General features: G+C 31.2%; 2 protein-coding genes across 5 annotated transcripts in view; one reads left to right on the top strand and one right to left on the bottom strand.

The window, feature by feature from the left end:
- On the bottom strand, positions 1-26,660 carry LOC143067977 (kynurenine/alpha-aminoadipate aminotransferase, mitochondrial-like). Of its 4 annotated transcripts, none has more exons than XM_076241680.1 (13): positions 26,598-26,660; positions 23,855-23,966; positions 22,644-22,743; positions 21,878-21,946; positions 21,163-21,295; positions 20,680-20,754; positions 17,638-17,913; positions 15,756-15,838; positions 11,738-11,767; positions 9,046-9,142; positions 5,617-5,743; positions 2,120-2,325; positions 1-288 (listed from the first exon to the last, which is right to left on the bottom strand). In XM_076241680.1, exons 2-13 carry the CDS (start codon positions 23,919-23,921, stop codon positions 235-237), a joined length of 1,317 nt encoding a protein of 438 aa, XP_076097795.1. In that variant the 5' UTR covers positions 23,922-23,966; positions 26,598-26,660; the 3' UTR covers positions 1-234. The 4 variants fall into 4 exon arrangements, with proteins under 4 accessions (XP_076097795.1, XP_076097813.1, XP_076097803.1 ...); XM_076241698.1 differs by having other exon boundaries at positions 26,603-26,637; XM_076241688.1 differs by lacking the exon at positions 26,598-26,660 and adding an exon at positions 26,394-26,419.
- Positions 1-26,665, top strand: part of LOC143068035 (transcription initiation factor IIE subunit beta-like) — a 210,152-nt gene that overhangs the window by 69,256 nt on the left and 114,231 nt on the right. The window lies entirely within an intron of this gene.

Below are 26,665 nucleotides of genomic sequence, written 5' to 3' on the forward strand. Positions count from 1 at the left end.
TTACATGATTAATATTTATTTTTCAACACATTGTATATGTTAAAGAGATTCATTGTACAACAAATAAATGACAAATTAATCTTCTTTCTAAACAAATATTAAAAATATGCCCTCTTTGGTAAAATGCAATATAAATCACTGCTCACTCTTAATTTTAAACCATAAATTAATGCTTAATTTTATAAACACCTAGATAAAACAGCATATGTATGTACTTCTAGCATATTTGAAACATCAATCAGATTCTTTCACTTCTTCTCTTATTAGGTCTGCCAGTCTTTTAAATGCCTATATAAAATATCAAAGTGACATAATGTAATAGGAATGTAAATGTAATCTTAATGTAATGTAAATGTAATGTTAATGTAATGTTAATGTAATGTTAATGTAATGTTAATGTAATGTTAATGTAATGTTAATGTAATGTTAATGTAAATGTTATGTTAATGTAATGTCAATGTAATGTCAATGTAATGTTAATGTAATGTTAATGTAATGTTAATGTAACGTAAATGTAAATGCAAATGTAATGTAAATGTAATGTAAATGTAATGTAAATGTAAATGTAACGTAAAGTTTTTCATCATTTTGACTTATACAAACTATGTTCTGCAGAATTTTTTGTTGTGTGATTTCAAATGCATTTCTAAAAGTATGATTAGAAAATGAACATTGCAGTCAATTTAAACTTCTCATGGTATTTTGACAAAGAGTAAAACAATACATGTCTCCATAAGGAATAAAAGTCATAAGAGATATAAATAGTGTGGGATAAAAAATAACCACTCCCCAATTTATCAAAATTTTACATGACAGGAAGGGGTCTTGCAAAGGGTTCACCAACTAACAGGTTATGGGTTCAACCAATTTGATGTATGATATGCTAACAACTTATTTTTACTTGGACCACACAAAATAAATTTTATTTATGACACATTAATAAAGGTTGACCACTTGTCCAACCTCATTGTCTAAGTATCACATAAAGGATAGCAAATATAAAATTCATTTGATTTGATAAATTTAAAATATTGTTGTTGATAATGTCATAATGGATATAAAATAAAGTCCATATGTTTCCTTGGAGAAAACACCAAACAGTCAATTTTAACAAAATATGAAACCATAGGTGCTTAGTTATACACTATTTAAAATATTAGTTCCAAGATGGTTCCATTCCCCTGTAAGGCAGAGGTGATTCTGAATTAACATACTTCATATATCTAAATGTATTGCAATATATATATATATATCCAAGTATAAACAAAGAAAAGATGCACTTTTGCTCAATCTATTTTTAAAATTATGTTCCATTCCACATTATTCCAGATCATAGTGTGCAAGAACATAACTCATAAAATGTTGAAAAGGAATATCAATGTATTGCTATGGAAAATCACAAAAGTCAAAAATGGTTTAAAAGATAAATAAGACATCAACAATCACACTAAAGAAAAGTAAGTGAAGTAATTCTGGTAAAGTGTGGTTTCATTTTTATGTAATAATAAAAGAATTTGCTCTGACAAAATTTAGTGATGGGCAAAAGAATGCATGATATTTACCAAAACATATTTCACTGCATGTAACAATTATAATTACTCTTTCCTAATAATGATGTTATGTTAAAGTTTTTCTGTCAAAAAAAATTCACCATAATTGGATCGATGCTTAAATTGTTCTTCCATAGATTATTTTCATATTACCGACTTTTGACTCTAGTTTATATTATTTTTCAACAAGTTAACTACGACATCCTGGTGCTCTGTCAATTAAGAGCAACGTAAATAAGTAACATCAAACATTTAATCGGTGTAATTTGAGGAAAAATTTTACTATTTTCCGACGAGTTTGTTGTGTAAAGAAAATATGTAGCAGTGTATTTTCCCCAAGAATTGTACCAATTAAATGTTTGATGTTACTTCTTTACATTGCTCTTAATTATCTGAGTACCAGGATGTCGTAGGTAACCTGTCGAAAAATAATAAAACCGGAGTCAAAAGTCGGTAATATGAAAATAGTCTATTACTGTGTTTATGTGGTTCAATTTATTACAGGCCTGATACATATGGCTAATGATATCAATGTTTTGACCAAATAAATAAAAGTTTTTTTAAATTACCAGATCCATCTCTTCTGATGTTGCCGTAGAGTAGGAAGCTCGGATATGTGAACATGGCTGTGATTGGTCAATCATAAAAGCACTACCGGGAACAAACAGGACATTATTTGCCCTAGCTTTAACTTCAATCATTTTCTTAGTGTCTTTAACATTCAGCTTCAACCACAAAAACATGCCACCAGTTGGCACTGACCATTCTGCAAGACCTGAAACATACACTTTTATTATTCATTTTTTTTCATATTCAAACAGTCAAATCTGCAAAAAAGACCACCTGTATTAAGCAAAAATCTGTTACAAGACTACTTATTTTAGGTCCCTCTGCTACACATGTGAATTTCATATAGATTGAACCTTCATTGAAAGGGCAATCATCTACTGAGAACTTTTCTTTTTTGCTCACCCTCAAGTGGTCTCTTAGAAAAGGTTTTCTTTGTTGGTCACCCTCAAGTGGTCTCTTAGAAAAAGTTTCACTGTATTCTTATCAAATCTCTGCATGGACACTTTAAAATTAAAACATGTTATTTCTAACAGGTTGTTTGTTAACATCAGTGTGTATCAAATTTCAAAATGCAGCATTCTTTACTCTTTAACTTAAAGGTTCCCTGATGCAAAACTACATTAAAATCATTTTTGACCTTCACTTTATCATAGAAAACATATTTTTTAATTTCAAAATGAAAAAAAATAAAATTTTAGTTCACACCATGAGACAGGAAATACCACCTGTCTACCATATTTTAAAGGTCAGGAAGTTTAACAAAAAAAAATAATTTGTTTTTGACATTATAGAAGTACAATTATTTGTACCAATCCTACCTACAATATTTGTGACAGACTCTTTCAAATAGTTCTTTAAAGTTTGTCATTTGTATTAGCCAAATTATCTAAATGAGATAAAAACACATTTTTTTTTATAAACATTTGAAATAAAACTATATATCATCCCAACTAAAACTAGATTATCAAGCCTTATAGTGTTGAGTATGTACATTCTACGATCTAAATCTATCTTTTATTCTCCTTCCTAAAAGATAATTTTATGTACATTCTACGATCTAAATCTATCTTTTATTCTCCTTCCTAAAAGATAATTTTATGTACATTCTACGATCTAAATCTATCTTTTATTCTCCTTCCTAAAAGATAATTTTCAATCTACTGTAGATTAATTATTATTATTATTTGTTGGACACCAATTTTCATGTGTTTTGTGGGCGGAGGTGAACAATGAATTCAAATGTTCAACAAATTACAAATTTTCTCTATGCTTTGTATGCAGAGATAGGTAGAACCACAAAATTGATAATCCATGAGGGTACCACTTTTTTCTCAATGCCATACCTGCCAACTGTCACTATTTGCTGGGGATTTCCCCCATGGAGGCTCCCAAATTGAAATTTTGAAAGAGCAATTTTGTCCGCAATATAAACAAAACAATTCCAATTTTCCAATGAATTTAGGCTTATAAAAGTATGAAGAAGCCAAAAAACAACATTAAAATGTATTTGCAGGCCCCCTTGAAGTTTTTTAGGACTATGACAGCCATCTTGCAAGCAAAACCTCCATGGGCATTTTAAAAAGTTGGCAGGTATGCAATGCATGAAAATTAATACACAGGAAAATAATGAATTCACAGTATTTACTTTACTTGATTAAAAAAATACTGAAGGTTGCAATTCTGAAATATAGACATTGCAATTTCCAATAGGAACTCCCTTTATGGCTAAAACTGTGCTACTTTTACAATGATGTTTCATTGAAAATACTATCCTAGAACTGAAAGTTGATATAAGTTAAGCCTTTTTCAACTGACTTTTATAGTTCGTTCTTATGTTATACTGTTACACCACTGTCCAAGGTAAGGGGGAGAGTTTGGAATCCACTAACATGTTTAACCCCGCCAATGAGACAAGTGGAAAGGTTTAACATGGTTGTAGAAAATACTTGATTTATAATGAGTTGGAATATTGTTTGCAATGATGTCTTTGCAAGATGGCCATCCATGGGAGTATCTTTATATGAAAAATCTTTATTAAGGACAGTACTTGTACAATAAGTAAATAAAAAAATTGGGTAAAACTTCTTCAGGTTGCACTTGGTAAATTCAGCTGCTTCATCAACCATGCCTCATGTGGGGTGATATATATGATTTCATAGATATTTTGTTTTGTTTACGTACTGGTTCCAAGATATGATCTCAATGTTTCGTCTCATAAAGAAAAAACTTGGAATAGAGGTCCTTTGGGAAATAAAGGCAACAGTAGTATACCACCGGTCAAAACTCATAAATCCATGGACAAAAAACAAAATCGGGGTAACAAACTAAAACTGAGGGAAACCCATTAAATATATTAAGAGGAGAACAACGACACAACATTAAACTGTTACACACACAGAAACGGACTAAGCATTAGACAAAATTCTATGAGAATAACAAATATAACATCAAAACCAAATGCATGAATTTGGGATAGATAAGTACCGTGACACATCTAATAGTAATGTGAATTCACACTCAAAAATAAGAGAAAACAAACGACACAACGGAAACACCACGTTAAAATGTAACTCACACAGAAACGAACTATAATATAACAATGGCCATATTCCTGAAGTCTCTTCCGGAATTATATTAACGACATTCCAACTGGTCTAACATCAACAGTACATTTATTTACAGACGACACAATAGTTTATTTGGCAATAAAATCAAATTCCGATGCATCCACATTACAAAAAGATCTTCACAAACTGGCATCGCAGAATACAACTTGGAAATTCCACCATGATAAGAGTAATGTAATTCCAGTCACCAGAAATAAACAAACAATCACATTTAACAACACATTACGCAATCATTCATTGGAATAACAGCAAAGTATCTGGGGGTCAGCCTTAAGTGGGATGTGCATATAAACAACATATGCAAGAAAGCTAATAGCACACTAGGCTTCCTAAGGAGGAACCTGAACATAAGATCAACATCCATTAAAAGGAAAGCATATAAGTCCCTAGTAAAGACCATCACTAGAGTATGCTTGCTCTGTTTGGGATCAATACTTACAACAAGATATAGATAGCATTGAAAAAGTTCAAAAGAGGGCTGCATGTTTTGTTACCAACAAATACAGAAACACCTCAAGCGTTGGTAACATGTTACAACATCTTGAATGGCGCAGTCTCTCTGACAGAAGAAAAGACTCCAGATTGGTAATGCTTTATAAAATTGAACACGAAAAGGTTGCAATACCTAAAAATAATAAATTAATCCCAGTAATCTATGTCTTGTTGTAGGTTTCCTCCTGTGACATAATCTTCAATTTGTTGAAGGTGGTCACTATATGGTAGAATAGAATACCACATCACCTTATTTCTTTATTCTCTTAAATGTTATTTATGTTGGTTGTACTCTATTCTGTATGAACGGATGTTTCTTGTTGCAGTTCTAATGTAATATGGAATAAATTTTACAAATAATGAAGAAAATTTCAAACCTTTCAAATGTTTTTCTGCTGATTTTAAACAAAGATCTCTCTTGGTTTCATAAAATGTGGCTGTTTTTTCAGCATGTTCAAGAAAACCATCATGGCCCCAATGTTCAAACAGTTTGATGAGAAACACCTAAAATAAAATGTAAATTGTATATTACATATTAACAATTCTATATGAAGCAACAAAGATTAATACACCAGTGAGTCTCTTGTTGTTTTCTATGAATGAGTTACTCCTATTGACCCAACTACAGCAAGGCAAATTGGTGTAAATTACGTCATTCAACAATCTGAATCAGTTCTACTGTGAGGTAATAAGATAATAAAAAAATAAGAAGATGTGGTATGATTGCAAATGAGACAACTCTCCCCAAGAGACCAAATGACAAAGCATTGTGATAAAGATATGATAGGAAATGTGGAAAAGCAGAAAGTGCACTAATTCATTAGTTGCCTAATGATTCAATACAAAGTTTCAGTATAATAACTTTAAATTTTTATTGAAAAAAATATCTAATAAATAAGATATGAAAAATATGAAGAAAAAACAATGTTTGAAAGTTTCATTTTCCTTTTTTTAGTTGCTCTTTGCTTGACAGAGTACCAGAATTACCTACCATAAAGTAGGCAACCTGTCGAAAAAATTATATAATCTGGAGACGAAAGTTGAATATGAAAAATCTATTGTGTATCAAATTTTTCAAATGGCAGAATGTCATAATATAATTTTTGAAAAATACAGATTATTTTTAAAGAAAAACAAAATTGTGATCATGATTCATATCTTGTGAAAAACAGAGCCTAAAATTAAAACAATATTATTTTAAGAAAATCTTTTCTGAATAAACAAATTTTTTTTGGTATATATGTGTCATATACATGAGGCTCCTGCAGGGTCAAAAACGACCTGCGACCTCAGGGCTTTTTAGGGGCGACTTCTGACCTGAGAGCCTTCTAAAAACGACCTTCGACTTGTAAAATTTGGAAAAAACAACCTCCGACCAACTTCTGTCCTCTGTGTTAGGAAAAACGACCTGCGACCTGTACATTTCCCTTAAAAACAACCTCTCGACGAACTTAAAAGCGACCTTGCGACCTGAGTGGGGTACCCTGTGGGAGCCTCATACATGAGTTTGGCATTTCAAACTTCAGTCAAGATGGTAGACAATGATGACAATAAAAAAAAGTTAGTAAAAAATATTATTCAAGTAGCAGCTGACATTTTGTGTCCTTTATTACGTTTCAAAGCCATTGATGTTTTTAAGTCTGAAAGGTTGGTGAGGCTGACATTTTGTGTACTTTGAACCTTTCGAATCCATTGATGATTTTTTTCAGTCGGAAAAGGTTAGTGAGGCTGACATTCTGTGTACTCATAACCTTTCAATCCATTAATGTCTTTTTTCAAATCTGAAAGGTTAGTGAGGGTGACATTTTGTGTACTCATAACCTTTCAAATCCATTGATATTTTGTAAATCATTACGGTCAGCCTGTCCATAATCATAAAGTGTGATTGAAATGATAAAGGTGTGAAATAGCTATAGGGATAGATTGCCTATTAACAACTTGGTAACAAACTGAAACTGTTAACAAAGATAAAAAGGTTACCGTTACATATAAATGGCCTTTCTGGTCATAGTGTCTTTCTTACTCAAGGTGAAGTTGGCTTACTTTACCGTCTAGGTGAATACAAAGAATTGAAAATTAGATTTTTGTATTTGCTGCATCTCTGCTAAAAACACACATTTAGGGGTTTGAGCAAGAATTGGTCAGTTATGAGTCAGACATACGTCTCCAGACAGTTGACTATGGCATATAGGCTTTGCTTATTGTTGAAGGCCTTACAGTGACCTATAGTTGTTAATTTCTGTGTCTTTTAGTCTCTTGTGGAGAGTTGTCTCATTGGCAATCATACCACATCTTCTTTTTGTCAAGTCTTCGACTTTTGTTGAAAAAGCAAGGCATAGAGATCCTACATTCCGTTGGCAGCGGCGGCCGTGTCCACAAATATTCACTCTGAGGTTTACGTTTTTGAAATTTAATCTTTGGTTAGTATCTAGTAAACATCTAACTGCAAAGCTGTTGTTTATTTATTTAGAGTTAGATTATAATAAATTGTCCCCACAATAGTTCACAAGATGCATGATAGTGTCCTTACACCAATTACTAAGATTGTAGGTAACTTTTTTCCCTTGGTGGGAATTTGTGTCATAAAGGAAAACAATTTATAAACAATTAAACAAAACTGTAAAAATGCATTTGAAAAGGGGACATTTGACTTGTATTGTATGGCAATGATCAGTCTGCATACTGCATACTAAATAGTATTGCTGTACAATTAATGATTGCTGAATAATGGCTGCAGACATGATTTAAAATTTCAAAAGTAATTACCGGTTAATGGTTGTGTAATTATAGATTTTGAACAAATTAATTTCCAGAAAATATATTTAAATTGGGCTTCCGTGGTTAAAAAATGAACATGAAACAGAACTTATCTTATAATGAAGGATTTGGGGAAAATCTTTAAAATAAAGTGCAATCATTTTGTTGTCATTATAGATAAATCTAAAAGCAAACAAAATAGGAAGATTTTGAAGTTTGACAATGAGAGCAAGAGTTCATGACTTTTCTATTGTAAGTTTGTATATTTTTACTTTCAAAATAATCATTCTTTTTATGAATTATGATATGGATAATGGATGCTTATTACGCCTCAGACAAATTTTCAAGCTTTTAACTACAAACTTTTTTAAAGAAAAGGGATGACCTATATTTTGTCACGATAAATACACTGTTTAAGTTACAAACAGATGCCAAAAATATCTTTCATTTGACACAGTTAATATCCATCAATACCCATTGAATGTACTGTTCTAAAATCAATTGATGTTTTTTGTATAAGGAAAAGGATGGTATCAGGGCATATGGTTTGAACTTCCCCCCGCCTCAATTTTAATATAAATTGCATGTGGTGGACCCCTCCTGCCCCTCTTAAAAATGAATGGCTCTATGTCTGCCTTCTGTTCAGGTATAGTTAGCAATGAAATTTCAGCCATCTAATTTTTGACGACAAGTTTAAGTTCGACAAAATACAAAAGATCACAATTTTTCCTTTAAAACAGGAAGCGGGATAGAGAGTTTTCAGTTTCTTATAAGTAAAGCTTTGACACAGGATCTGTAGTCAGTTTCACAAAAATACTTAAGACTTAAGATTGATCGTAAGTGATGACCAATTCAGTATACTTAAGATCAATCTTAGTCGTAACTTTTTTTGTGAAAACAGTCTCCTGTATCTTAATCAGATTGACTAACACACATTGTAGTAGTCTCAGTCAAATCTGATTGTAAAATAGTGCTTGTCAGATCAGTGTTAACCCAGTGTGGATATAGAATTTGTATTTTAATCAAACTTTGATGTACAATGTATGTACCTTTGACAAACCACTAGCATGCATCACTGAACACTGCATATGTAAATTAACTCTATCCACAATTGGTTTTGGACCAGTTAATACTCCAATTCTCATCCTGAAATAATCAGAGCAAAATTATTTTGTAACATTAGCATCATATATATATTATGTTTTGAATTAATATTCCTTTTCCTAATCTTTTGTCAATTAATTTAATTGGTAGGGGGAAAAACCTGTAGGCCTAGGTGGACAACTCACCTTCAGAGAATAAATAGATGTACCCTTACAAATGATCAAACTCAAATATTTTTTAAAGATGGTATACCGTAACTGTTGGGGTATATTTGAAGTTGCCAATGCAAGTAGCTATTTTTTTCAACAATTTTTGAACAGTAAAGAAGCATCAAAAAGACATAAGAACTTCCTAGGTAAATCAAAAGTGCTCCTCTCTATGGACTTTCATCAGGAATGCTCAAACTAAAAACTTTTCAAAAGATAACTGTTGACATATAAATGGGTCATTTAAAAAAAATGTTGAATCTTTAAAATTTACTAGTTTAGACTATCCTTTTTATAAGCCAATCAAAACAAATAATACTTTTTGAACAACATATAACTAATGCAATCTAGGTCTCAACAAAATTCATGCTTGTTTTTCATGGCCAGTTAGGTTTTTGAAGAAAAAAGCTTCTATATATTTTCTTTCTGCATATTGTTTAACTTTACTTCGATAGTATGTCAATTGTCCATGTCGTGTACCAAAATATATTGAAAAATATTTGATTTTCAAATGTTTTAAAAATTACAACCACCAGTCTTAGATAGCAATTCATACTGTACAGAATTTTTTCTCTTTCTTATAAACCTAACATCAAGCTTTTCCCTCACCTATTGTTTTGGTTTTGTCTTCATTTATTTTTTTGGTAACAGGAAAGTGCATTTATGAAATATCACTAAACTAAGGTCTATCCTGCTACCAATAGAAGTATTTCATTTTACGTGAGCAAATTGTGAAGATAAAGCTACAATTTTATGGCTGCTTTGAATAGTTCCATATTCATAGGGAAAAGTAATTTAAGCTGTTCTAGTACATGTATCGATAACAGGATAGACAGCATTTCAAGTACACTGATTGATTTTAGTTTGAAGAAAAAATGTTACATAGAATAATAAAGAAACTGTGATTTTTCATTATTATAACTTTACAGTTCATTTTTCAGATTTCAAGGCAATCAGAGAAAAGGACAAATAGTTTGAAATATGTTACCCTAACACTGTATGGACATGAATTACACAAAAATCTGACCGATATAGATCTAAATTGTGTTTCTTATTGATTTAAAGACACAAAAATCCTACAAACTTTTGTTTAAACACTTACAACTGTATTTTTCATTTAACATGTTTAAAATGAAAATTTTGTCATAGGTGCATCAAAATTCAACATTTTTGGAAAATGATGCATATATGTCTTTGTTGGGCGTAGAATTAGATAGCAAACATTGAAATTTCAAAGCAGTCCCTTATGACTATCTGTTCACCTAGAAAAATGAAATGATGAACATAATGAATACAGTATAATAAGGGAAAACATAGTACAATGAAAGCATTGGCCAACAGTATACTAACTTACGTACTCTGAAGGGGAGACTGTGTCCCTTTAAAAATAATCATTTACAATTTATAAGTTTAAAGTCAATGCCTAAAGTTGTTAGACCACCAATTCAACCACTTCAGTTCAGAATGTATGTGTGTGAAAGTAGACCTTCCATGATCCAAAATAGTGCTTTTCTACCTCTACCTAGATGTATTTGGCAAAACTTTAAGGAATTTTTGGTTCTCAATGCTCTTCAACTTTGTACTTTATTTGGCCTTTTTAACATTTTTTGATTTGGGCATTACTGATCAGTGATGAGTCTTTTGAAGACAAAATATTTGAAAATACGTTTCTGGCGCAAATATAAAATTTCAATCCTGGTATCCATGATGAATTTATTGATATCATTGTTTACTTAAACTATCAAGAGGAGGTGAAATCATTAAAAGTTAGCCTTGACTGGGAGTTGTTTTGTCATTGGTTTTCTGTACAGTAAATCCCTATATATTTACCCAGTATACATCATTGGTTTTCCCAAATTTTTTGCCTTTAATGTTCCTGGAGAGAGTGAATCCCTTAATGCTCTTTTATAGCAAACAATTGATAAATAAAACTGATGTATTTATAGCTATGCAAAAGTCCATATTTCAGCTCTAATAATGATTTGTTACAATATTCTAGTAAATTATCAGATGATACATTTAAATTATATCATTTCAAACTTAAAATAAAAAGAAAAAAAACAGAAAAAGGGTTGCAAACTTGACCTACTTTTAGGATTTATTTGGGTATAAAGCTTATCTATGTTTTATGGCTTTCCTAACTTTCAGCTTTGAGACTTCCTTTTGAAGGTAAATTTTAAAATATGTATTGAACCAATGAATTAAAAAGACTTTACTTTTATTATATACAAGAAGTTAAAAGTAAAAGCCTAGCTATTATACTGCACTTCTGTTTAACAGTCATATGTCTCACACTTCTTTGAGTTGCGTCACAGGCCAGCTGGTGAGACCATAAAGTTTCTATGTCAAACATCAAAACTAAAAATTCAAATAAAACAACAAAAACCATTGTAATAATGAAGTAACAAATTAACATTTGAAAAAGTACTACCATGATACAATTTCTTTACCACATTTAACCCTATTTTGTAGAAAAAAAATTACACATATATATTTATAAATGTCAAGAGTATCATTTTATATAAAGCTAGACTAGGTACTGATCCATGAATAGCTCATTTTTATAAGACCTATAAATACAGACATTATTTTAAGTGTATTTCAAGTAATTGTTTTCTTCAAACCATAAATAAGAAATTACTGTTTCCTGGTTATAAAATGCAAATGGTTCAAATTTAATTGTTAGTTTATGTTATTCAAGTTGTTTTCTATATTGCACTTGCATCATAGCATTGAAAAAATATAACTCAAATAAAAGTTATTCATCTTTAATACAGAATTTTAAATCATGAACATTTTACACAAATATTACAGAGTATATCATATTTCAAATATTGGCACTGTTTATGATATGCACCAGACTTGCATATGTCCCTAGCAGTGTGTAACCATACAATAGTTACCTCATTAAATCTAAATATTTTTATAACAAGAGTGCACACGCTGAAATGTCTCGCCTTCTATACTAATCATTGATATTATGTTGATAGTCCTAAGTATAAAGCTTAGTTTTATTACAACTGTCTCATAAACTTAACATTAACCAAGATAACTAAACAAAGACCAATGAACCTTGAAAATGAGGTCAAGGTCAGATGAACCATGCCAGGCAGACATGTACAGCTAACAATGCTTCTATACAACATATATAGTTGACCCATTACTTATAGTTTAAGAAAAATAGACCAAAACACAAAAACTTAACACTGTGCAATGAACTGTGAAAATGAGGTCACGGTCAAATAAAACCTGCGCGACTGACATAAAGATCATAAAATATTTCCATACACCAAATATAGTTGACCTATGGCATACAGTATTAGATAAAAAGACCAAAACTCAAAAACTTAACTTTGACCGCTGAACCATGAAAATGAGGTCAAGGTCACATGAAATCTGCCCGCTAGACATGTACACCTTACCATCATTCTATACAACAAATATAGTATACCTATTGCATATAGTATGAGAAAAACAGACCAAAACACAACCAGGTGCTCCGCAGGGCGCAGCTTTATACGACCGCAGAGGTCGAACCCTGAACAGTTGGGGCAAGTATGGACAAAACATTCAAGCGTGATACAGCTCTGAATTTGGATTGTGATCAAATTTTTGACATTACATGGTTTTTTTTTACACAAAACAAATGTCAAGATTTTACAAATCAATTAAAGATTTCTTCTTCAAACTTTTTAAATCTAAAATTAAATAGTTGATCATGACACAGCATAGGTTTCTGACACAGAACGAATGTGGTCTAATGAACTTAAAAGTTTTTTTTTGCCTTTGAGCAATTCAATATGCTGTTGAATATTAATCCTCTCAAAAAAATGTTTGAAGAAATTTTCTTTTTATTTATGAAATCTGAAATGAGAAAAATTTAACCCCCCCCCCTTTTTTTTTCACATCCCCGTTTCCCTTTTTCCAAAACTGATATCAATTCAAATATCTAATGGAGTTTGCAACAATAACTACTCTTTTAAATACATCATAAAATATTAAAATGTAAAATAAAGTGCTTGTTATCACTGAATGGTAAAGATTGGTTGGTAGTAAAAGTGAATATACATTGTTTATTGTATAAAACAATAAAAAAACCTTCATCAGCAACATTTTATATTGGCAAATTTCCAATGAAGTTATTTACATAAAGTTATTGGCAAATAAAAATAGAAAATGACATCATAGTCATGTCTGGCAAATGTCCAACATACATTATCTAAAAACATTTTAGATAAGATAAGGAAAAAAAGCTTCATCAGCAACATTTTATATTGGCAAATTTCCAATGAAGTCATTTACATAAAGTTATTGGCAAATAAAAATAGAAAATGACATCATAGTCATGTCTGGCAAATTTCCAACATATATTATCAACTACTATTCTATACAAAGAAAGATAACTCCAATTGAAAATTAATTGCTACTGCACAATATTGTGCAATTAGATATTTCTTGCTATTGTGCAATACTGTGCAATTGAAATTTCTTGCTATTGCACAATATTTCATATGGAATCCTGATTTGGACCAACTTGAAAACTGGGCCCATAATCAAAAATCAAAGTACATATTTAGATAAAGCATATCAAATAAGCCCAAGAATTTAATTTTTGTTAAAATCAAACTTAGTTTAATTTTGGACCCTTTGGACCTTAATGTAGACCAATTTGAAAACTGGACCAAAAATTAAGAATCTACATACACAGTTAGATTTTGCATATCAAAGAACCCATTTATTCAATTTTTGATGAAATCAAACAAAGTTTAATTTTAGACCCCCATTTGGACCAACTTGAAAACTAGGCCAATAATTAAAAATCTAAGTACATTTTTAAATTCAGCATATCAAAGAACCCCAAGGATTCAATTTTTGTTAAAATCAAACTAAGTTTAATTTTGGACCCTTTGGACCTTAATGTAGACCAATTTGAAAAGGGGACCAAAAGTTAAGAATCTACATACATAGTTAGATTCGGCATATCAAAGAACCCCAATTATTCAATTTTTGATGAAATCACACAAAGTTCAATTTTGGACCCTTTGGGCCCCTTATTCCTAAACTGTTAGGACCAAAACTCCCAAAATCAATACCAACCTTCCTTTTGTGGTCATAAACATTGTGTTTAAATTTCATTGATTTCTATTTACTTAAACTAAAGTTATTGTGCGAAAACCTAGAATAATGCTTATTTGGGCCCTTTTTTGGCCCCTAATTCCTAAACTGTTGGAACCAAAACTCCCAAAATCAATCCCAACCTTTCTTTTGTGGTCATAAACCTTGTGTCAAAATTTCATAGATTTCTATTAACTTAAACTAAAGTTATAGTGCGAAAACCAAGAAAATGCTTATTTGGGCCCTTTTTGGCCCCTAATTCCTAAAATGTTGGGACCAAAACTCCCAAAATCAATACCAACCTTCCTTTTGTGGTCATAAACCTTGTGTTAAAATTTCATAGATTTCCATTCACTTTTACTAAAGTTAGAGTGCGAAAACTAAAAGTATTCGGACGCCGGACGACGACGACGACGACGACGACGACGACGCCGACGCCAACGTGATAGCAATATACGACGAAAAATTTTTCAAATTTTGCGGTCGTATAAAAATTTAACTATAACCACTGAACCATGAAAATGAGGTCAAGGTCAGATGACACCTGCCAGTTGGACATGTACACCTTACAGTCCTTCCATACATCAAATATACTAGCCCTATTGCTTATAGTATCTGAGATATGGACTTGACCACCAAAACTTAACCTTGATCACTGATCCATGAAATGAGGTCGAGGTCAAGTGAAAACTGTCTGACAGACATGAGGACCTTGCAAGGTACGCACATACCAAATATAGTTATCCTATTACTTATAATAAGAGAGAATTCAACATTACAAAAAATTTTAACTTTTTTTTCAAGTGGTCACTGAACTATGAAAATGAGGTCAAGGACATTGGACATGTGACTGACGGAAACTTCGTAACATGAAGCATCTATATACAAAGTATGAAGCATCCAGGTCATCCACCTTCTGAAATAAAAAGCTTTTAAGAAGTGAGCTAACACCGCCGCCGTAGCCGCCGCCGCCGCCGTAGCTGCCGCCGCCGCCGGATCACTATCCCTATGTCGAGCTTTCTGCAACAAAAGTTGCAGGCTCGACAAAAACTAAAATCTTGAAGTGATGTTTATGTGTGTTAGCAAAGCAAGATACCTCAGTTATCAAAGGTTATTTTTTGGGGAAAGATTTTTAGTATTCTTTGCTCTAGACATTGGGAAACCTAAAGGCTCATCTGGTCTTAAAGAGTTCAGAGAATCACATCAGTGCTGTGTGTCAATGAGTCAATCTTAAAACTGTTTAGATACTTAGCTTTCATTGGCTTGTTGAGCTTTTTTCAAGAGAAAAAACTGAGGATTTTTCTGGCATTCATTTAAATATTAGATTATCTTACCCTGAAGACAACAATTTTGACATTGAATCAAAACGTAAAACTCTGCCATCTACATCCATGGATAACAGACTAGGTATATAAGGCTACAAATGAAAATAAAATAGCAAAATTGTATGGTCTTTCAACTAATGTTTACTAGTTTAACTGCTAATTCAGTATTCAAAAAAAGAGATTCAATCAGAGCCTGATTTATCAGACACTATGTATGAAAAACGTATTGCAATGGAAAACATTAGGCAATAAAACTTGATATTTAAAGAGGATTTTTGCAGTTCAGTGAAAACTATCAATACTTCTTGTGTTTTTGTAAGTTGAACATATCTTTAAAGATTTTATACTTCTATTTATCAATTTTACTTTGTGAAATTAAAATAGCAACTATTGGAAATATTTTACGGCATTAACGCCACGGTTTTTTAATTTGTTGGTTTACGGATTTTCCCCATGAAAAAGTCGGATCGGTCGGTCGGGGAAAAAAAAAGAAAAAAAATCATCTTTGAAGACAGAAAAATATGCAAAATCAATATATATTTCACCTTTCTAACAATATGTTTGTTATGCCATTTTATCATCATTTCTTAAATTTTAGTTCAATGAAATATTATTGCTCAGCTGTTATAAACATCGCATGACATTGTCTAATAATTTACAGTAAAAAAAAAGGAGGGTGCACGGACAAAGATGAAATTAAATCGTCATTTCAGAAACAAGAAAAATAGATTCGCGTAGCTCTTAATCAATTCCAGAAAACTTGGTGAATAATGATCTTCAAGCACGAAAACTGATAAAGAAAAAAAATGTAAAAACGTCGTACGAAAATAAGTTTCAACACACGTGTCAAAAACCTAATAGACTCGTTCATTGGAAAAACGAGATTATCGGGTCAATCTGTTGTCTCACATTCCCGTTTTTTATCCAAATGGACGATATTTTTTTTATCATCTATGAAACAAGAAAATTCCAAATGATTTGTTAATATTCAATACTTCAACTTGATGCCTTCAACCTGTCCCCATTTGGACAAGTCTATTCTTATGAGATGATGCATCTTACGGACTGATGACAAATAAGGGAAACGAACTTATTGTGTAATTGGTTTTAAACACAAGTTTCGTTCCGCAAAATTATTTGTGCAAACGACATTTCAAGGTCAGTTATTATGATAATTGATTTGTCTATATTTAAAAACGTAAACTGGAAGTTTTATTTTTTCACAACAGCAAGTGTTATCAATTTTGTTAGTGATTAATGCATTTCATTTCATAAAAAAAAATTATTTTAATTATTTTTCAGGGATAATGCATTTCTTAGGGTCGGCGGGAATAAAAAAGCATGAAAAGTCAATTTTATTTTTATTCTGGAAATCGGCAAAATCGGGTCAGCGGATCCGTAAACCAACAAATTAAAAAATCCTGGCCTAAAGATTAAGAGAATTTTTCTCATGTAAAGCTTTGAAGTAAAAATAATTTAAGAAATATTAGATGCTCTTTCTTTCAGCATTATTTTTCTTCCTTATTTCACATTTTTAAACTTCCTCATTAAGTACAAGATCAGAATATATTTAAAAACACATCACATGGTATAATATATTTTCAAAACCACATGATGAAAATCATCACTTCTACTTGTCTATAATATATTAAAGACAAATCAGCATGTCATGTGTATAAAATTGTCTGCTTGTATGCTAAAATTGTCTGCTTGTATGCTAAAATTTAATCCTTTACTTATCACTGAACATAGCTTTTTCCTCCTTGTTAATGGTTTATCATAGAAAGATGCATTCAGCTCCAAATTTTTCAAATAAGTTAAATTTGGAGTATTTTTTTACCTGATGTTAACATAACTATAAGCTCTAAAGTAATTGTGTTATCAAATGTACCTTTGTGAACTGTATATAAAAATATGGATCATCCTCTAATATCAATAAATCATATTCCTGGGCAATCTTGTATATCTCTTTCTTTCTTTCTAAGTTTAGACTAGTTCCAGTGGGGTTTCCCCCATTAGGTATACAATATAAAATTTTAGGAGCACCACTGCCTGATCTTGAAAAATCAGATGGACTCCATCTTGACAATGTCTTTCTTAAATGACTAGGATCTAATCCCTGACTATCTGAGTTTACTGGTATAAGGTTAGCTGCCATAGGTCCAACCTAGTAAATATAAAATCAAATATCAAGAGGAAATCCGAAATCTGGTTTTTAAAGATGTTAGGCCAACCTTAAAAATATGTTTGTTTGCAGTTTTCCGACTGTACCTTCAGACTGAAGGGTCGGTAGGTAGGAAAAATATTTTATTTTATCAGCCAAAATACAGTTTAAACAAGCAGTTACACTAAACAATTTTAAAACAACAAACACTGGACATGCTGAAAACCAACATCAAATGAACAGGCATTTTCAGATAAAAAACTGTTTAACCAAAACTGAAACTTTAACATAGTGTCATTATCCAATTTATGACATAAAATATGGTATAATTATTAAATACTGGAACACTTATAAACAAGGAATGTCATTATGACTAGAACTGTTTTAAAGAAATATATTCAGACATGTATGCTTCTTGACTAGAATGTTTTCATGAGTAGAGTATTTTCATCAGAAAAAATGTAGATATTAAAGATTTATAAGACAATGTATTAAAGAGTATTTTTAATAAAAAAAAATAACCATTGAATCTTCCTCAATTGAAAAAAAGGCAACTTGAAAAAAAAGTATTAAGACATTCGACTGTTTTCATATTTCTAACAATATTTAATTATATATGTGATAAGGTTATATTTTTGCCAGGCTTTAATGAAAACCAAAGAAATCTAAAGTTTGGGGTGAAATTCATAGCACCCCATTAAAAGTAAATGGTCTGTACTGAAATGTTCTTAATGCATAAAAAAATGGCAGAATAGCTCCTCAGGTCATGTTTTAATTGAATTCACACAGGCCACACAGTTTGAGTATATTTAATATTGTAAGAAAGAGAATAATTGCAATGAGTGGGGCAGCCCCCCTTATCATAAAGGAGCATACTCATTGCAATCGAAGAAAGATTTAATATAGAGAGAGTATATTTATTTTTCAAGCTAACCATTCATTTTCTCTACATCTTTGTGTAGTTAGGGTTGCTTCTTATTGATTTGGCATGATCTATATATCCATTAACATTTCAAATGAGCCCTTCCTCCGTACAGGCGTGTTTACAGATATCCATGAAGATTTAAGTCACGGAGGAGTGGTTTCATCTTTGTCGTCTTCACAACGATTTGTAGAAAATATGCCATACTTCAAGCTGCTGTCGAATTACTTAACCACTGAAATTGGTTCCATAAAGTCAGGCTCCACAGATTCTGTACCCGATTTGTTTGAGACAGAATGGTTATCGTGTCAGTTATGAATATCCGCTGCATCATCGTCAATGATATCATCACACATCATTACATGTGCCTGAATCTGTATAAACAGTTTACTAATAAACTTTTTTGTTTGTTATTTGTCTTAAAATTGACACGAGACGACAGCGTAAAGAACTCCTCCGTGACTTCATGGATACCTGTAAACAATTATTTCCATGTGCTTTATCATTAAATGGTCACATGAACGCTTGACGGGAAGCTAAGAAAAACCAAACTTGAAATGCGTAATTGGCCCAGACTTTAAATCATTTCCGGAAAGGACCCAAAATTCCAGATCGCGTCAATAGAAGTATTAAAAAAAATTTCTTCAAATTTAAAGCAATAAAATTTTCACAGTCGGGAGGATTTTCAAGGGTCGGTCGGTAAACTGCAAACAAACAATATTTTAATTTAAGCCTTAGACATTTTAAATATGAAATTATAGATTTATTGACTACTACATGCTTTGATATTGATATTCAAATCACAGGTTATTTTTTTTAAATTCCTAATGAGAAATTTCATATATATTATAATTTTTCAAGCAAAGAAAATATTTTTTTTGTACATAAATTAAGCAAAGAAAATATTTTTTTTGTACATAAATTAGGCTTTTAGTTTTCTCTTTGAATTGTTTTTCATTGTCATTTCGGGCCTTTTATAGCTGACTTTGCAGTATGGGCTTTGCTCATTGTGGAAGGCTGTACAGTGACCTATAGTTGTTAATTTCTGTTTTATTTGATCTCTTGTGGATTTAAAATTAGGCAATTTTTTCCCTTTTTTTTTAATACATTTGTAAAGGAAATAAAAATACAATATCTCAGAAAAAAGATGTGTGAAACAACCATTAATATATAAATTTTGTGTTTTTACTGTCTTCTGATTGGTTAAAATTATTAGTTTTATTTTCAATGTTGTCAATTTTGATGGCGACACGCCCACTTTGACGTTGTGTATTCATACGCCAACATGTGTGTACATTGTTATTGTTAATATAAATAATATAAAAAGTTCTTTGAGCCTTAGTTTTGATACAAATTTATTTATAATGAATGGCAATAATTTATTTTGATTTTATGTTTCTGAACCATAAAACTAATTTTTGACTCTTCACATTTTACATAATCGGCTTCGCGGATTATTCAATATGAAAGGTCAAAAATTAGTTTTATGGTTCAATAAATTCAAAATAGATAATAGCCATTCATTAATTAGTATTAAGCTTATTATTCGATGTGAGCCAAGGCTCCATGATGAAGGCCGTACATTGACCTATAACGGTTTACTGTTATAAATTGTTATTTGGATGGAGAGTTGTCTCATTGGCACTCACACCACATCTTCCTACATCTATTCTTGACTGTTTGAAACATTTGAACATCCAAAACATTTTAAACTGATTAAACTTTCTTCTTTTTTTTTCTTTTTTTTTATCTTTATTCAATTCTTCAACATATATACTAAGGAACTATCATGACTTTCAGTTTCAAAAATCTTAAATAAAACAAATTAATTAATTTATACTACTTACTATAGCCAAAGTACCAGAGTATGTGGGATGTTCCAATAAAACATTATCTCCTTCAGAAACTAAAGCTTCAAATGCCTGTGAATAGAAGATTATTTTTTTTAAATGATCCATATATATTGGCATAAATGCACAGAACATCATACCATAGATGTATCAATGATCATACATAAAACAGTTAAAGAAAGACAACTCCATATGTTTAATAAGTCTGATCTGAAAAAGATTAATATGACTGTAATATATTCCTTATAATCTGTTGTTCAGTTACTTGTTGAATATAATTCTTTATTCTTTATTTGATATCTTTGATTTGTTATTCTATAATTAGTGTGATTACAAAAAATTTATGAGGGAAAAATCACTACCAAAATTATAAATGTTAGTTCTCATTATTGCAAACCTGATACTATCGCATTTTTCGCATTAATAAAAAAACATTGCTATAATTTCTGAACTAACAGTAAATCAATGATGATTCATTACCTTACATAAGCCATCCTGACTCCCACAAGTTACCAAGCATTCCATTTTACCTGGATGGCTCTTGTCATTATAAGTTGGCGGGTTATGCACCCTAGACTGTAAGCCTTCTATCCATGTGACCAAATCTGGCAGACTATAAAAAAATAAAAAAATAAAAAAAGGTGAAGCACTCTGAAGTTGTCATAACAATTATTTTCATTGTGTTTGGTTTTTTTTCCCTTAAACTGACCTTATCATAAATTTTTACATGTTAACTATGCAAAAATCTCCACTGCTATTTCGTCCAAAAATAAAGTGATTGTAATCTATGGTCTTTACAAAGTTAACAAAGACCCAATGTAGGTTTGCTACTCACTATAACCTTTAAAACTTTGTCTTACATATCATATACAACAAATTATAATAATCAGAATGACAAATACAAATGCTCATTAAATTATGCATGAATAAGCTTAGCATAGAACTTTCTATAGCAAGAGTCATTTTCAGAAAGATGGCCACACAAATTTTAAGTACATACAAATGGTTACATGTCATGAATATTCATGAATGGGCAACAAACACCAAACATCGCAACATCCCCATCCTGACTGATATGGCTTCACATTCATACATATTCATACATCCTGCACTGCCAAACAGATGCATTTCTTTAGCATGGTTTTTCAAAATTGCTTGTTATTTCACTACATAATTTTCTCTTCTAAATACAAACCCTGGTGTAGGAGCATACTGTAATCCTTTATTCATAATTTTCTGGTCAAGCTCTAACACAGTACCATCCCTAAAATGCAAATTGATAGCTTATTTCTTGTTTATTTGCAATCTCTACATTAACAAGTTGTACAACATTGTATAAAGTATGTTGAACACTAATACTTTTTAAACTCAACAAATTTTAATAATTGAATAAAAACGGTATGTTTTTTTTAATCACCCGCTAATAAATGATGTAAAGGTTTTTCACCTTGTGATCAAAATTAATATTTTAAAAACAAGAATGTGTCCAAAGTACATGGATGCCCCACTCGCACTATCCTTTTCCATGTTCCATGGACTGTGAAATTGGGTAATAATCTAATTTGGCATTAAAATTAGAAAGATTATACTATAGAGAACATATGTACTAAGTTTCAAGTTGATTGGACTTCAATTTCATCAAAAACTACATTGACCAAAAACTTTAACCTGAAACTCCCACTTTCATTTTCTATGTTCAGTGGACCGTGAAATTGGGGTCAAAAGTCTAATTTGGCTTTGAATTAGAAAGATCATATCATAAGCAACAAGTGTACTAAGTTTCATGTTGATTGGACTTCAGCTTCATCAAAAACTACCTTGACCAAAAACTTTAACCTGAACGGACGCACAGACGAATGGACGGAGGAACGGACGGAGCCACAGACAGTTTGTCACTTTTCATCTGACATTTGTAGTTAACAGCAAACTCATATATTGTTCTTATATATATATAGTCATACCTCAGTTTGAAAGAAGCCTCCATTATTGGGAAAGTCTGTGTATTGGGCATTCCTCCTGCCATTGAAATCATCTCAGCTGAACTCTCATTTAAAATGGCAGCTGAAATGTATTTTCAATGTTGATTTACAAGTAATATTAGTGTGATGTGCGGATCCAGAGGGGGGGGTCCTGGGGGTTGGAACCCCCCCTTTTTTTTGGACGATCAATGTATTTGAATGGGGACATGTAATTGGAACCCCCCTTTGTCCTGGGTTAGGAACCCCCCCTTTTTAAAATGGCTGGATCCGCCCCTGAGTGTGATGTGCTTTAAATGAGTATAAACAAAGAGTTAAATGCATGAAAATATATCTATTATTCATAACCTACCACAGCATATAGAATTTGGTATTTTAAGATTTTTTTTATAACCTTTATCATGTTTATGAATTAGACTTAAAAATAAAAATTAGTTTTCAATCACATTTCATCTTATTTTTCATTTCAACCATCATTTTTTAGAAAATTTTGCAGGGATGAAATATTAAAGGAAGTCCTCCACCTTATCTTGAACATAATGGGTGTAAAAAGTCAAATAAAATAAATTACCCAAAAAACTTCAAGGAAAATTCAAAATATTAGCACAACAATAAAATAAACTGTAAAAATCATTTGAAAAGGGCTTTACTCATGGGATTGAAACTTAGCACCAAACAGCAAACAAAATAACAAATGCCACAAAGTATAGATCTGAGAGTACTTACAGTTATTGAAAGCTTTATCAAATTATAATTTCAACATATAAATTATAGGACATGTTTTCCAGACTTTTATATCAGTCAATAATTCAGTAAAAATCAAATACATTTTGTGTAAAGACTGTTAGACATTGTAAACAGTCTGAGAAAAGTTGTGGAAAAAATATGTTTATAGTTTTTGTTATCCGGTTAACATTTCACAATAAGGATGTTTACTTTATTACTAGTACTTTTTTTTTAACTCATTTCAAATAAGCCTTGATCAACAACGATAACCCTAAACATTTTAAAGATATACCGATAATAAAAAATAATAAAAAAATCTTATCTACTAACTGCACCTTTTTCCCTTGTTACCAGAGACACAACCATCATTTTCCTAGACATAATAATTTATTATACACAAACCTTAAAACATCAATTATGTTTCATCAGCAGTATTTATTTGTCCCACAAAATACCATTCATGTACTTACTCAATATACGAATAGGTGATGGCTTTCTAGCCAGACTGAGTCTGTTGAGAAATCTTGTGTAATTCATAATGTGGTGATTTTAGTTCCTAACTTTCACTAACACTATATGTACCTATAAAGAAAAATGAAACAATATTAAATCAACTTCAAATGTGGGTTATATATGTAGGACTCTAAAGTGCGATGGTCACGCTAAAGTGCGATGGTCTACGCTAAAGTCTGATGCCTCCATACTCTAAAGTGCGATGGTCTGCCAAAGTATAGACGTACAAAACGTAGTTGGATTATGACGTTAACAGTCGTTTATACAAACCAAAAATGAACATATCGGAAAATGAAATAGATAAATTTGTCTTCTTAATTTCGAAACAGTCACACAAGACTAACGGTAAAGTAAAAGCCTATCGCATTACATGTTATATCATAGCAGACTTGATTTTGCAAAAAGACTTGTTTTCAACATTAGTTCCCTTGAATCTTTATCTTTTGTTCCATAGCACTTTAGCGTGCTATACTATCGCACTTTAGCAAACAAACAACCATCATACTTTAGCGTGAGACACCATCGTACTTTAGCGTAGACCATCGCACTTTAGCGTTACCATCGCACTTTAGAGAACCATCGCACTTTAGAGTCCTACATATATATTCATGCTATTGAATGAGTGAAAATCAATATCATCAAAACATTTTAACAAAAATTGAAATCATTGACCAAGATGCTCTCTCATTCATTTTTGTCAAAAATGAAAGTTGACACATCTGTGTTCATCCCAAACCTTTATATATGTTATGTCATGTATGTATTATCATCAAATACAAATTACATTCCAATATTAAAAATGAACACAAATGCTAACACTTTAACCGTCTAAAATTTAACTCAAATGCTAAAATTGTGAAGATTTCAGTAATTTAGCATTACTGAATATATCAATGCTTCTATAACCCGATATACATGTACATTGTATGAGCATTGTATTGTCAAAAACAGCCCATATTTATGTAGCAGAAGCATTCTACTTTCCTATAATTTAACCTTGGATGTAACATGTCTTCTGATTGGCTGACATCGTTTTGTTTATCAGCTCATAGACATAATTTTGTTTTCACTTTTGTGACCATGAAGTCATCAACGTTTTTTCATGATTTACTTTGGTTCAAAAAGGGAATTAAAAATTAAACTATATGAAATGACTGTAATATAATTACTGCCTATTCGAAATAACATAAAAAATATGGTGCACACTGTAAATAACCGGCTACGCGGGTTATTTACAGTGTGCACCTCATTTTTTATGTTATTTCTTTAAAGACAGAAAAAAATATTACAGTCATTCCTTAAGTAATGACTAAAAGTTTACATTTTGACAATTTTGTAAAACTGCTATATTGTGGGGTCAAAAAGGGGTCTTACTGGACCTACTCCTTTGAACACAAAATGCGGTACTACGATTTCCCGAAAAATACAAGAAGCTTTATGATATCCCCAAAACAAACTGATATATCCTGATAACAAGATTTTTCATGGTGTTATGCTACTTTTAACAATTTTAAAGAATATTAATTAAAGATATTACTCGCTTTTACTCGATCAAAGTGCAATTTCACTGCAGGAATACGATCTTGTATACAAAACATATAAACGTCAGCCATATTTTTTTCAACAAGGAATTTGCAAACAAGATATACAAATTGATTTTCAGAAGATTGCGTGTACTTTTATTAATCATGAACGCCTTAAACCTTATATGCTGTAACACTAATTTAAGCAGTATAACACCATAAAATATCTTGTTATCCAGATATATCAGTTTGTTTTGGGGATATTACGTTGTTCTTGTATTTCTCAGGAAATCACGGTACCCCACAAAATGTCCTTTTTCAAGGATTATGTATACAAAAGTAGGCTTACAATATACTTTATCTGATAGGACTTACATTAGGGTAGTTATGCCCTTGACCGTCAGGCGTCAAGCGGTCATTTTCAGCTACCATTAGTGTCAAATTGGTAAAAAATTTACCGTGATTCGTCAAAATATCCTTATCATTATTCGTCTGAGGTCTCAAATATTTATCACTACCATCATTTTTTTTGAAAAATTTAACGTGATTTGTTGAACTCAGTCGATTTTTTTAGTGTCTAAAAGATAGTGTACAATTTACTGCCATGCACCAAAAATTACTGTTAATGTCATTTGGCAAGAATTTTTACCGTTATACGTCATGAAGGTACCCCCATTTATAACCATCCTCTAACATGTACCTCATATAATTGATCAATACTAAATGATTTAATCAACCACAATTTTATGATACGTAAGAAAACCAAATAAATATATTTAAGTATTTGGATAGTTTCTTCACAGGAATGGCTAAATAATCTCTCGATATTAAACCAAACAACTTTAATCATGTTAATAAGAGTTTTAAAAAGTCTGAGTTTTTTAAATGAAATAAAAAAAATTGTCTGAAAGTAAACCACATTCTATAAGCAACAAGTCTATTCATAAATAAGATGATGGTGACCGTAACTGGCAGCATTTATTTCTTGAGCAGTATCTTGTCTGTGGACCACAACATAAACATATTTTTTGTTTGCAAAATCTATATAGTTACAACCGGATTGTTATTGTTATAGCATAAATCTTATGACTGATGACAACTGTGTATTGTGTTCAATTTCTATATAAAAAAAATAGTTTCTATGCTGAAACATTTATGCATTGCTTTGCTTATTTACCCTACATATTTCAGCAGAGTTGAATGTCCCTAGGTGAATGAACACTTTACACTTTCGAAACCGGAACT

Source organism: Mytilus galloprovincialis, chromosome 1, assembly GCF_965363235.1.
Source record: "Mytilus galloprovincialis chromosome 1, xbMytGall1.hap1.1, whole genome shotgun sequence".
In the NCBI taxonomy this organism is placed as follows: domain Eukaryota; kingdom Metazoa; phylum Mollusca; class Bivalvia; order Mytilida; family Mytilidae; genus Mytilus; species Mytilus galloprovincialis.